This window comes from Myotis nattereri (assembly GCF_964212035.1).
Source record: "Myotis nattereri genome assembly, chromosome: 16".
Classification (NCBI taxonomy): domain Eukaryota; kingdom Metazoa; phylum Chordata; class Mammalia; order Chiroptera; family Vespertilionidae; genus Myotis; species Myotis nattereri.
This window is the reverse complement of record NC_138091.1, coordinates 42,365,498-42,379,125: the sequence shown is the minus strand read 5'-3', so window position 1 is coordinate 42,379,125 and position 13,628 is coordinate 42,365,498. Positions and strand designations below refer to the sequence as shown.

Sequence of the window (13,628 nt, the reverse complement as noted above, 5' to 3'; positions counted from 1 at the left end):
AACTTCCATCCAATCAGGGGCAAAGGGAAATAAATACTATATAATAAAAACCTAATATGCAAATTGTCCCCACGACTGGGAGTTCAACCAGGGGGCAGGGCCGGCTGGCCAACTGCCCACAGCTCCTCTCCCCGGCCAGCAGCTGGCAGCCCCTAGGGACCCTCCCTGTGCACGAATTTCATGCACTGGGCCTCTAGTAAATTAAATAAATAAATAAATAAATAATAGTCATTGGTGGTTAGTTGCCGGGAGCTGGTCCCCATGCTTGCTGTTTCAAGGGACCTGGCATATATGGCATACTGTTCTTAATATGTTTGCTCACCTTCTTGGCACTATGTGTTTTAACCAAGGTCTCTGAGAAAGGTTGTTTCCCCAGGTAGGGATTTTCCCCTGAAGTTAGGGAGGGAATAAAACCTCTTAACTAAGTGCCAGGTGGGTAATTAATCACTTTAACTACAAACAATCATGCTTAAGCTACATAATCTTTACTCCCTGGAATGGAGATAAGAAACGCCCTAACCTTTGAAATAGAGATTGATAGGATTGGAATCAACTGGTATAAATACAGATGTAAGGAGACAGAGAGGGAGACAGAACCTAGGCACAGAACCTACACAGAGCGTTCTCTAGAGACAGAAGAGCTTCGCTGGAGAGAACATGGCAAAAGATCCTGGACTGAACCTGACTACAGAAATTGGCAAGAGAACCTGACTAGAACCTGGTGACTGAACCTGGCTGGAGAACCTGGACAGAACCTGGCTGGAGAACCTAGCGAGGGAACATGGCTACAGAACCTGCCTGGAGAACCTGGAGAACCTGTCTGGAGAACCTAGCAAGAGACCATGGACACAGAACCTGGCTGGAGATCCTAAAGAGAACTTCACTGGAGATCCAGACCAGAACTTGGCTGGAGATCCTGGCTAGGCTGCTGATCAACTGAACGCTGTCTTCGTGTCATTCCTTCTTCGCCGACTCCGTCCACACCTTTGGGGACCCCTGGACCCGCTGGGGTTGGACCCCGGCAGTTAGTGATAGGAATAAAAATAAAGATTGGGAGCTAGTGGTAGAATTAAGTGGGTGTTGGGAGCAGGCTGACTTTACAGGCAGAGTGGTCGGGAAAGGCCCCTCTCATGAGGTGAGCAGAGCAATGAATGAATGAGCCGAGCGGCTGCAGGGAAATAAAGTGCTCTGGACAGAAAGAGCAGCCAGAGAAAAGGCCCTCAAGTGGGAGCAGGCCTGACGTGTTCAAGGAAAAGCAAGGAGGCCCCTGGGCTGGAGGCAGGTGAGGGATCCAGGAGGTGAGGTCAGTGGTGGGGGCAGGCGGGAAGCACCTGTGACAAGGAGAGAACTTTGGACTTGATGCTCAGTGTTGGGGGAAGCCATTAACGGACAGACTTACCTCACAAGAGCTGCTCCCAAAGGGGAAAAGGTAGATTCTGAACAGACCAGAACAATTTGACATCCATGCATGGCAAGTTCCAGAACAGGTTTCTAGTTGGGTGGCTGAATATTTAGGAAAAGATTAAGCCGAGGCCCTTGAACACCAGCCAAGTTCCCAGTCCCTCTGCCATTGCAACTGGATGGCCCCAGACGATCTATCTTGATCCAGCAACGCATCTGGCATTTGTCTTTACGTGCACAAGACAGACATGTGAGCTGGACGATGGACACTTGGATTGAAAACGGAACAATGTTGATAAAGCTGAAGCATGTCTCTGTGGGGTGTCCCAGAGCTCCATCCCAGCCCTGGGCTGCTCGGTACTGTCAGGAGGCCCTTCACCCTGCAGATGGCGGCTGGCTGAGCGGGAGCTCCACACACTGGGTGACTGGCGCACATTCAGGCAGCCCTGACAGATTGTGAAGTTGGGTTGTAACCAACAAGATGAAAGTCACTAGGGATGAGTGCTAGATCCTGTGCTGAGGTTCCAACAATTTGGTTACATAAGAATGGGAACTGGGAAATCTGGTTAGATGGAAATTTACCAGAGGGGGGAAGGGAAAGGAAAAAAGGGAAGGGAAGAAGGAAGGAAGGAAGGAAGGAAGGAAGGAAGGAAGGAAGGAAGGAAGGAAAAAGAAAATATGGTGGTTTTGTCCACAGTCTCAAAACAAGGTCCCCTAATTTCAGAATTCCCAACCAGGAGAGAAGCCCATGTTCCCGAGGTCCTTGCTCTAGGCCTCCAGCCCCCTGCAGGGCAGCACATTTTGCGAAAGGAAAGGTAACAAGCCAGAGAGAACCGGAGAGAGATGCCAGATCAGATGAGGATTTGGCCACCCAGAAACTGAGTGATGATGACCCTCAGAAACTGGAAGGAAAGAGAGTGTGGCTGGGGCTAGAGGGCCGGCCAAGTTGGGGTTCAATGGCTGAGGAAGAAGGAAGAGACTCAGGTTGTCATCCATGATGCAGAACCAGTGAGACCAGCCGGAGATTCTCAGTGCACAGGCAGGCTGTGCCACCTCCAGAACGTCCTAACGGTTATGATAGCTCATCAATGGATCGCGTTATCTGGGCCAACAGCAGCACCTGGTCAGACATGTGCTAGACCCTGTGCATCATCTCATGTCATCTTTACAGCAACCCCACGAGGCAGAGACTACAATTCTCACGTCAAAGGAAGGCTGAGTAACTCGCTAACGGCTTAATAAGAGGCAAGAGCTAGACAAGACCCGGACTGATTCCCAGGGGCTGCGCCCTATCTCCCCTGCACTGAGGGGATGTTTGTGCGAGAGAGGGGAGCAGTGAAACAGGGCAGTTCTTACACTTTGTGGAGACGCTCATGACCATGGCTCTAGGCACCCAGCCCCCGTCTAGGCCCAGGGTGGCAGCCGAAGCCTGAGCCCCCACCCAGCCGGGGTCTGGAGCGAGGAACCCACAGGGGGCTGCGGAGCGGCCATCACCTATTTGAGTACCCACCTATTTGAGTGTTGCAAGCAACAGCCATCACACACACACCAAAAAAATATGCACCAAATTTCGGGAACCCTGGAACTCCAAGCACCCAGGCGATTGGACCCCATTCGGTACACTCCCTGGCAGCTCTGGGTCTGGAGTACAGGATGGTGGCTGCGGGGTGGGCTGAGCTCAGGCAGGAGGCGGGCGGGGCGGGGCGGCGAGGGGGCGGTGCCGGGAGGACCAGCGGGTGGGGCGCCGCCGGCAGGGGGCGCTGGCGGCGGCTCCGGGCGGAGACAATCGCGCTGAGCGGCCGCCGCAGCCTGAGCGGGAGCCGGAGCCGCGCAGAGCTGGGGCTGAGCGGGGCCGGCCGAGGGGGGCCGGGCGGGAGCCATGGGCCGCTAGGGCCGGGCCGAGCCCCGCGATGCCGCCGCCGAGTGGCCCCAGCGTCCTCACGCGGCTCCTACCGCTGCTGGGGCTGCTGCTCGGCGGCGCCTCCCGCGCTCCCGGCAAGTCGCCGCCGGAGCCCCCCAGCCCGCAGGGTGAGTCTCGCCGGGAAGGGCAGCGATCGCCAGCCTGCGCCCCCACCCCCCGGGGCCCCGCCCGCCAGCCCCCTCTCGGCGGCGCTCGAGAATGGGGGGCTATTCCGTGCCCTGGATTGGGGTGGGGTAGATGGGCGACCTGGGTTTGGAGCTGGCGGGGGCGAGGGGGACCTCCGGGGAGGGGGTCTCGGGGAGACACAATGGGGAGGGCGGGGGTCCCCGGGCTCTGCGCCGCCGCCCACCTCCTGCCTTGTTTTTCTCCCTCCCGGTCCGCGAGGCGCTGCAGCCTGAGCCATTGTCTGCCGAGGACACCCGCCCAGGGGCGGGCTGGGGCGGGCGCCCGCTCGCAGCCCCCTGCGGGTTCTCGCTCCAGACCCCGGCGGGGTGGGGGCTCAGGCTTCGGCTGCCACCCTGGGCCTAGACGGGGGCTGGGCGCCTAGAGCCAGGTTTGACGGGGGTGTAGGGAGGGGGAAAAGGGGTGAGGCTAAGGGTGGATTGACTGTTCGAATGGGGTTCTTCGCCTAGAGCCTGACAGCCCCCCAGGTTTAGATTTGGGGGTGCACCAAAGAAACGCTGCTTAGCCCATGAAAGAGAAGGGGCTGAAGTTGGGGGGCTCCGAAAAAAAGGGGTACATGGTGATTCCTAGCTCCAAGCGCATGGCAGGGCTGTGGTGGCCGAGCCTGCTGAGCTGGCTAGCTGACTGTGGGCAGTGCCGGCTGGGAGGGCAGGTGCCTGGGTCCCGGCCATTCCTGTCCCCAGTCCGAGCCCCGATCACCCCCTCCTCATCTCACCTCTCCATCCCTCTCCGGGCCCAGGTGGGTGTGTGAGGTGGGGGTGGGGTCGGCTTCTGCAGCGGAGAGGGTGGGAGAGCTAGAGGATTACTTCCTCCCCTGCTTGGGCTCTCCGGGTACTCCACCCACTCCAGCCCTGCACCCCCACCTAGCCTCCTGCCCCACCACCCCGCCACTGCCCTCCCCTCTCCTGCCTCTGGGCCCCATCCCTGTCTGAACCTGAACTGGTGCTCTCCACTCCTCACTTCCCCACCAAGGAGCTGGCAGGAAAAGCAGGGTGGGGGAGTCTCCATGAGGGAAGTGGGGTCCGGATGAAGGGAGGGGGTCGGATTTCCTCCTGGAATGAGGCAGGGCCGAGCCAGGAGAAACGGATACCGTATGGAACGTCAGGCGTTGAGGAATGGGGAAGGTTCTCCTCTGGCTTCAGTCTTCCTGGGAGACAAGAAGAGCTTTGATGGCTGGGAATGGGCCCCATTTTCTCAGAAAGCTTTTCTCCAGCCCTGTACCCCAGGGGAGGGGCCCAGGGAATGGTCTGGAATAGAGCCAGGAACAGGGCTCTCCCAGAATGCTGTCTGGAAGCCCAGCTGATGGGGAAGGGGAAGGAAATCCACCAGGCACCCCCTCACCCCCCAGTTTGGCGCTGGTGCCTTCTTCAGGCCTTACCTACCCACCCGTTTTGTTCCCTGGGCTTTCTCCCCTTTTCTTGAACCCAAGGCATTCCGTCCATGACCATAGTCCCTAATCCTGGGTTCCCTCTTCCCAGCTGCTCTGTCCAGCTGCTCCTAGCCTGGGGTGGGGGTAGGGAGTAGCCAGGCCCTCTAGCTTCTCAGAATTCCGACTCGGAGGTGGAGGGGGGCTGCCAGTTCCCAGGGGAACCAGAAAGGAAAGGGTCGGGTGTGTGCACCCACCCTGCAGAAGTGGGCTTTGGCCCGGGAGAGGACAGGGTGGTGGGTTCAGAGCAGCTGGATGGGATGCCAGGGGCAGGCGCGGCACTGGCCCTGGGGTTGGAAGCCTGAGATAAGACACCTGTCACTGTTGAGCATTAAGCTCCACCCATGAGGCCCCTGGACCTTCCCATGCCCTGTGGCCCTCAGCCTCCCTTTGTACCTGGACTCCCCTAGTTTTGTGTCCAGCACCCAACCCACTCCCACCTGCCTCCTGGGGCTCGTACTTGGGTCTCTGTACCTTTCCAAGCATGACACCTTCTCCCATTGTGAGCAGCAAGGTAGGGGTGAGGCATGCTCTTGAGGAAGGGGCTGCACTGAGTGAGAAGGGGTCGATGGTGCGCTGGATCAGAGAGGCTGCCTGGAAAACCCGTGAGAGCAAGTCTAGGCCTGGTTCCTCCCCCCATCACCCCATCTGAGAGCAGGAGGCCTGCAGGCCCATGGCAGCGAGACCGTCCACGGGCGAGGGGCAGAGTTGGCTGGAAAGCGAAGGACTTGGGTTTCCCTTCCCAGCCCCCTCCATACCGGCTTCCCTTGGGCCTGGGTCTCTTCTCCCCTCCCCCCAGGCTCTTTCCCTGGCCAGGGCCCCAGCTCCCTGCCCATCTTCTGGGAGGAATGAAGGAGTTACCGTGGTGACTGCCTGTAGCTGACCAGCTGGGAGGGGGCCAGCAGTACACTGAGGAGGAGGGGTCAGGAGGTGCTTGTCTGGGTTTCGGTTGGAGTGAGTCCCTAAATCTGAAGAGAAACAGGTTTGTGCAAAGCGTCCTAGGCGGTGGATGAATGATGGGAATGACCAGTTCCCTGGAGTCCGCTTCTCCGTTTCTTCCTAAGAACCCGAACTCTGACCCAACACCCCATCCCCTCTTCCAAATGGCTGAATCCTGACCTCTCTCCTCTCCACTTGTCGCCTCTGGTTCTCCACTTATTCTTTCTCAGCCCTCCCTTCCCTCTCCTCTCCCTGACACCAGCCCCATAGGGTCCGGCGGTTAAGAATTTAGGTCTAGAAGTCAATACCCAGGTTTGGACCTCCCACTTAACTGTAGTACAAATATATAAACTCTTTGAGCCTCAGTTTATTTATCTGCAAAATGGGCTAAGAGCATGTCTTACCGAGTCTAATGCATCATTGACTGGAAGATGCACCATTATTTCATGTACCAGTAAGAAAGGGAAAAAATGCTGCCAATTATAATTATGACAACATCAACCATAGGCATAGTCTGAATTCAGAAATGTTAAAATGTGGACAAGTGCGTCTGTTAGACTCGATGAAATAGTGCCAACTACCTCACAGGCTGATGTGACGTTTGAGGGCTCTGTAAATGCTAGCTTTTATAATGTCTTATCTAGCCTTGCTCCCAACCCACAGCCCCCTCCTCTGATCTTGAGGCGCCCCCCCTTTCTCTCTTCCTCCCTTCCTCCTCCTCCTCCTCACTCTCCTCACCTCATCTTGTCCACAGAGGTCCTGATCAAGGTCCAGGTGTATGTGAGCGGGGAGCTGGCGCCTTTGGCCCAGGCCTCAGTGGATGTGTTTGGGAATCGCATGCTGCTGGCTGCTGGCACCACGGACTCGGAGGGCGTGGCCACACTGCCCCTCAGTTACCGCTTGGGCACCTGGGTGCTGGTCACTGCTGCCCGCCCTGGCTTCCTCACCAACTCCGTGCCCTGGCGCGTTGACAAGCTGCCCTGTGAGTGCAGGGGCAGGTGGAGGGGGGACAGCAGCTGACCCCATCAACCCCGTCCCAAAATAGTCCTTGGGGGCGGAGGGGGTAGGCTTTCCAGCAGCTGCTGCCTGGCCTGGGGTATGCAGAGGGGGCTGAGGGAGGATGAAGTCACTAGGATTCGGATGGAGGGAGTCCCCTGCCTGGGTGTGGGCAGGGGCTTTCTCTGGAGCTAACAGGCCACCCCTCCTGCAGTGTATGCGTCAGTCAGCCTCTACCTGCTCCCCGAGCGGCCGGCCACCCTCATCCTCTATGAGGACCTGGTGCACATCCTCTTGGGTTCTCCTGGTAAGCCTCCCTCCTACCCACCCCCAAGCTCCTCTTCCGGCCCCCTGACCTGAGAATAGAGAGCCCTGCTCTTCCATACTAGCTGGGTGCCCTGGGCAAGTCACTTAACCTCTGAACGTCAGTGGTGTCACCCATAAGATGTGGGTATTGATAGCATCTGCATCATCAAATTGAGGCGAGGACTGAACATTATCAAGGATGCAAAAAACAGCACAGAAGGTGGCCAATAAATGTTCGCTGTTACTGGGGCTTCTCGTGGTTTCTGTTCTCCCTCTACTACCAACAGCATTCCCACTCCCTGCCACCTGTGTCTTCAGCGGGTCACCGAGTCCTTGCTGTGCACCTACTGGGTGCGTGGCCATGTCAGAAGACCATGAGAGGGTCGTTCCAGGGTACTGAACACCGGTGGAGTGCAAGGCCTGGAGCAGTCCTGCAGTGGCCCTGGTGCCATTCAGCTAAGACTGACGGCGGCACCTGGGCTGGGCCAGGCCCTGTGTCTGGTGCCGGGGAGCCGTGGGAAGGAAGAACAAACCCATTCCCTGCCTCGTGGAGTTCACAGACAAGTAGGAAAACACACAGACAGGTTGTCCCCAGAATAATTACAGAGCAGGCAGGACAGTGGAGGAGAGGGCGGCTGCATTCAATATGGAGAACACCCTAACCTGTGAGTGTGCCAGGAGGAGCATGTAGTGAAGGGAGCTGTGGGGCTGAATGGACTTGGGAGTGGAAGAGGGAGCAAAGCATCTTCACTGGAGAGGAAGGCCTGGGGGGAGCTTCCAGATGCAGGGGCAGAAGGGAGAGGGATCGTGGTTGAGCATCGACCTAGGAACCGGGAGGTCATGGTTGGATTCCCGGTCAGGGCACATGCCCAGGTTGCTGGCTGGATCCCTGGTGAGGAGCATGCAGGAGGCAGCCGTCAATGATTCTCTCTCATCATTGATGTTTCTCTCTCTCTCTTGCTTCCTCTCTGAAACCAATAAAAATATATTTTTTAAAAAAAGAAGGGGGTGCTCTGGTCTGGCTATGCAGAAGGGGCACCTAGAGCAGACTGGTTGATGAAGCCTGGCAGAGGGGAGGCTCCATCTAGCTAGCACTAGGGAGCCACACTGGGTTGTGGAGTGAGAGAAGCCCCTCCTCAGTTTATATCCTTATCCCCCAAATTACTCATTTGTTCATCATCATTTCTCTGATCCTGAACCAGAGGCTTCTAAAATTTCTTTGGAGGTTTCTTTTTAAAAATGTCTTTCTTTTATTGACTTCAGAGAGGAAGGAAGAGGGGAAAGAGAGAGAGAAACATCAATGATGAGAGAGATTCTTTGATCGGCTACCTCCTACACGTCCCACACTGGGGATCAAGCCTGCAACCCGGGCATATGCCTTGACCGGGAATCAAACCATGACCTCCTGGTCCATAGGGTCAACATTCAACCACTGAGCCACCCCGGCCGGGCTGGAAGTTTCTAAAATGCCAAAGGAGCCCAGCCGGTGTGGCTCAGTGGTTAAGTGTCCACCCAGGAACCAAGTGGTCATGGTTCGATTCCTGGTCAGGGCACAAGCCCTCGTTCTGGGGGCTCAATCCCCAGTAGGGGGCATGCAGGAGACAGCCGATCAATGTTGATTATTTCTCACGGATGTTTCTCTCTCATCGATGTTTCTATCCCTCTCCCTTCCCCTCTCTCTAAAAATCAATAAAAACGTTTAAAAAAATCAAAATAAAATGCCAAAGGAACCCTTTATTGCTTCCTAGCTTAAAGCCTCCCTCAGCTCCCACTGCTTCGGTATAAAGCCTAGACTCTTCCACTTCCTGACCACGCCCACTGGAACCTGACCTGCCACTGCCTCACCCCCACCCCCATCCCCCTCCAGTCACCTGGAGGCCCCTGGTCAACAGGCTGCTTAGTGCCAGGGGCCTTGCTCCCGGCAGTCCTGCAGGTTCCTTTCCCCTTTCATTCCTGGCTGTCCTATCCTGCCAGGTGCCACAGGGCCTTCGGAGCTGGCACCTGCCCCCGGTATTGTAATAGCGAGGGGGATAGGACCGCGGTGACCCATGTGTCCTGGGCTTCAGTCAGGCTCCAGGATTGTGACCTGGCCAAGTTACTGACCTTCTCCCGCCTCCATTTCCATCCAATAAAATAGGGTCCATGATAAAGGTACCTAGTCAGGGGCTGCTGTGCTAACTACAGGGGTTTTAACATAGATAACCGGCTTAGAACAGTGGCCAGCATATCAAAGCTTAACAAAAGTTACTATTACCTTATTGTATCAGAATTCCGTTTCACATCCTCTCCACCCCAAGGCAGGCAGACAACACGCAGAGCCTAAGCTGTCTAATGCAGTAGCTACTAGCCACGCGTAGCTATTTAAATTTAAATGAATTAAGAATCGATTACATTTTTCAAAATGAAAAATAAACCCAGTTCCTGAGTCACACTGCACTGGCCACAGTTCAGGTGCTTGGTAGCCACGTGTGTCTGTGGGCGCTGTAATGGGCACCACAGACGTAGAACGTTTCCGTCTACCACAGCAGAAATGGGCGCCCTCACACCGCACCACACTGGACTGTGAACTTGAAGGCTGGGAACTGTGCATTGTATCTTATTCATTTTTGTATCCCCGGCACTTAACACAGTGCCTGCCGCACTGGAGACAGTAATTGTTTGAGGACCTCAACCTCATCACTTTACAGGTTAACTAGAGGCCCGATGTTTGGAAGGTCGTCCGGAAGGACACCCGGAAGGTCATTCGGCTGTCCGGTCTAATTAGCATATCACGCTTTTATTATTACAGATAAGGAAACTGCTTCAGAGAGCAACTTGCTCCAGGTCACACAGCCAGGACTAGGGTTCTGGTCCACATTCCTTCCAAATTAACATTCTACGACTGCCCAGTTTTCTCCCAAGTCACCACCCTCCCTGGCCTCCCCAGTGGCCTGACCCGCTGGCTCCCCCTCTCCTTAGATACTTGCTTTCCACTCTGGTCTCTGGGCAGCCTTGCCCCTGGCCAGGCCGCTGCAGCCCCTCCTCTCTCCATCAGGTGCCCGCTCCCAGCCCTGGGTGCAGTTCCAACGGCAGGCTGCCCGCCTGCCTGTCAGCTCCACCTACAGCCAGCTCTGGGCCTCGCTCACACCTGCCAGCACCCAGCAGGAAATGCGGGCTTTCCCTGCCTTCCTGGGCACCGAGGCCTCCAGCTCAGGTAGGCTGGGTGCCAGGCACGGAAGGGATGCCCCCCACCTCGAGGGCTTACCCCTCAGCTCGGGGTCCCCTTCCCCTAGGCAATGGCTCCTGGCTGGAGCTGATGCCCCTGGCTGCCGTGAGCGTGCACCTGCTGACAGGCAATGGAACAGAAGTACCACTCTCGGGCCCCATTCACCTGTCTCTGCCTGTGCCCTCGGAGCCTCGCGCCCTGGCTGTGGGCACCAGCATTCCAGCCTGGAGGTTTGACCCCAAGAGTGGTGAGTGCCTCGGGGAGTTGCCGGGGCTGGAGTGTGGGGACAGAGACTTAGGTGGGAGGACTTGACTCTGATGCAACCCCTGCTTCTCCCAGGGCTGTGGGTGCGCAACGGCACCGGTGTGATCCGGAAGGAAGGCCGGCAGCTCTACTGGACCTTTGTCTCCCCCCAGCTGGGGTACTGGGCGGCTGCCATGGCCTCCCCCACGACTGGTGAGAGTGTGGTAGGGGGGACAGGGGGCAGTAGGGGAAGGGGAGGCTGGCAGAGTGGATCCCTTCTGAAAGGCAGGAAGGGCATCCACACCTGGAACGCTAAGCCCTTGCCTGGCACAGGGCTGGTCACCATCACAACAGGCATCCAGGACATCGGCACCTACCATACCATCTTCCTGCTCACCATCCTGGCAGCCCTGGCACTGCTGGTGCTCATCCTGCTGTGTCTGCTCATCTACTATTGCCGGTGAGTGATACCCAGACCCCACCTTCTCTCATCCCATGCAGACGGAGGCCCACCCTATGCCTGGCCTTGTGTTGGGTGCTCAGGCCTCCAAAATGCATAAAAGCACAGGGCATATGCACATGCAAAGACTGAAAGGCTGGTGGCTTGAGACAAGCGGGAGGGAGGAGGCAGGACCGGCCCCCCCAGAGACAACCAGCCCAGCTCTCACCTCCATGGGGCCTCGGGCTCGCACATCCTCCCAGGTTCTCACCGCGTCCCTTACTGCGCAGGCGTGCAATTTACCCGAAAGGGACCCAAATGGGCACAGCTGCTAGCTGGACCTCCCACAGACATACAAGCTCTTTCCACAAACTTCTCCCAGGTTGGCTGGATGCCTTAGTCCCAGGCATTGTCCCGATCCTTCCAACTGTTTCCACCCCTCATCTTGCAGCTGTGGGTTAGGGAGCTGCTCCGACATGGCCCTTTCCTAAGGACCCGCCTGCCTTCTCCTCTCCAGGAGGCGCTGCCTGAAGCCCAGGCAACAGCACCGCAAGCTGCAGCTCTCCGGGCCCTCCGAGGGCAACAAACGAGACCAGGCCACCTCGATGTCCCAGCTCCATCTCATCTGTGGGGGGCCCCTGGAGCCCACCCCGTCGGGGGACCCCGAGGCGCCTCCTCCCGGCCCCCTCCACTCCGCCTTTTCCAGCTCCCGCGACTTGGCCGCCTCCCGGGATGACTTCTTCCGCGCCAAGCCGCGCTCCGTCTGCCGCCCGGCCGCCGAGCCTGCAGCTGCCCGCGGGGGCGAGGGCGCCGGGCAGAAGGGCGCCCGCTCCGTCGAGGGCCCGGGCGGGCTGGAGCCAGGCCTGGAGGAGTACCGGCGGGGGCCCTCCCGGGCCACGGCCTTCCTGCCGGAGCCGCCCTCGCCGCCGCCGCCCTTCGAGCACTACCTGGGCCACAAGGGGGCGGCCGAGAGCAAGACCCCCGACTTCCTGCTGTCGCAGTCGGTGGACCAGCTGGCGCGGCCGCCGTCGCTCAGCCAGGCGGGGCAGCTCATCTTCTGCGGCTCCATCGACCACCTCAAGGACAGCGTCTACCGCAACGTCATGCCCACCCTGGTGATCCCCGCGCACTACGTGCGCCTGGGCGGCGAGGCGGGAGCCGCGGGGGCGGGCGACGAGCCCCTCCCACCCGAGGGCACGGCCCCCGGGCCCGCACGCCCTTTCCCCCAGCCCGACTCGCAGCGCCCGCTGATGCCCGGTCACTCGGGCGCGGGCGGCGAGGGCGGCGGCGGCGGCGGCGAGGGCTGGGGCGGCGGGCGCTCGGCGCCGGTCAGCGGCTCGGTCACCATCCCCGTGCTGTTCAACGAGTCCACCATGGCGCAGCTCAACGGGGAGCTGCAGGCGCTGACCGAGAAGAAGCTGCTCGAACTGGGCGTGAAGCCGCACCCGCGCGCCTGGTTCGTGTCGCTGGACGGGCGCTCCAACTCGCAGGTGCGTCACTCCTACATCGACCTGCAGGCGGGCGGCGGCCGGAGCACGGACGCCAGCCTGGACTCGGGCGTCGACGTGCACGAGGCGCGGCCCGCGCGCCGGCGGCCCCTGCGCGAGGAGCGGGAGCGGGAGCGCGCTCCGCCCGCCGCCCCGCCGCCGCCGCCGCCCGCGCCCCCGCGCCTGGCGCTCAGCGAGGACACGGAGCCCAGCAGCAGCGAGAGCCGCACGGGCCTCTGCTCTCCCGAGGACAACTCGCTGACGCCGCTGCTGGACGAGGTGGCGGCGCCCGAGGGCCGAGCGGCCACGGTGCCCCGGGGTCGCGGCCGCAGCCGCGGGGACAGCTCCCGCAGCAGCGCCAGCGAGCTCCGGCGCGACTCGCTCACCAGCCCCGAGGACGAGCTGGGGGCGGAGGCGGGCGACGACGCGGGCGACAAGAAGAGCCCTTGGCAGCGGCGGGAGGAGCGGCCGCTGATGGTGTTCAACGTCAAATAGCGCCGCCTCCGGGCCCGGCCCCGCCCGCGGGTCTGGCTCCGCCCCGCCCGGGCCTGTCCCCGGGGTGCGCACCCCACGGGAGTTGCGGGGGCACTCGCTGTGAAAGGTGCCCAGAGGCCTGCAGAGCTGTTCAGTGGTATGTGCTGGGTAATGGCTTGGGAGGGACCCCATGGCTGCCTCCAAGAAGGCGGTGGGAGGGGTCCAGACCCCCCATTGGGAGGTGCTGGGGAGGCGGGCGGGGTGGGGGGCAAGCAGTGCCTGTGTAAACGGTGTACATAGAAAGTTCTATTGTGAGAAGGCAGGAGGGGAGCCAGGCCTTAGCTGCTGGTATGAGGGCCGGGAAGGGAGGGGGAGTTCTCTGTGGACCCCTGGGAAGGGAGGGGTGCTGCTTGCTGACTAGCCCACCTCTGGGCTACCAAGTCACGGGGCTAGTGGCTGGGGGGCTCTGGGCAACGGGATAATGTGATAGGACCGCTGTGGGCAGCAGCAAATATAAAACTGGTGAGATGAGCTCGGTGTGTGTCTGTGGGGCTGAGGGAACTGGGTGCTGGATGGGGACCCTTGCTCAGGGATCTCCTGGGGAAGGC

At 59.4% G+C, this 13,628-nt stretch overlaps 1 protein-coding gene across 2 annotated transcripts; it reads left to right on the top strand.

Annotated features, from left to right (window-relative positions):
* Positions 1-3,208: 3,208 nt before the first annotated feature.
* On the top strand, positions 3,209-13,534 carry FAM171A2 (family with sequence similarity 171 member A2). 2 transcript variants are annotated; one of them, XM_081110579.1, is made up of 8 exons: positions 3,209-3,429; positions 6,625-6,852; positions 7,081-7,173; positions 10,207-10,365; positions 10,445-10,624; positions 10,717-10,833; positions 10,975-11,080; positions 11,577-13,534. In XM_081110579.1, the coding sequence occupies exons 1-8, from the start codon at positions 3,312-3,314 to the stop codon at positions 13,039-13,041; spliced, it is 2,466 nt and encodes an 821-aa protein (XP_080966705.1). In that variant the 5' UTR covers positions 3,209-3,311; the 3' UTR covers positions 13,042-13,534. The 2 variants fall into 2 exon arrangements, with proteins under 2 accessions (XP_080966705.1, XP_080966704.1); XM_081110578.1 differs by having other exon boundaries at positions 10,954-11,080.
* The last annotated feature ends 94 nt before the right edge of the window (positions 13,535-13,628 follow it).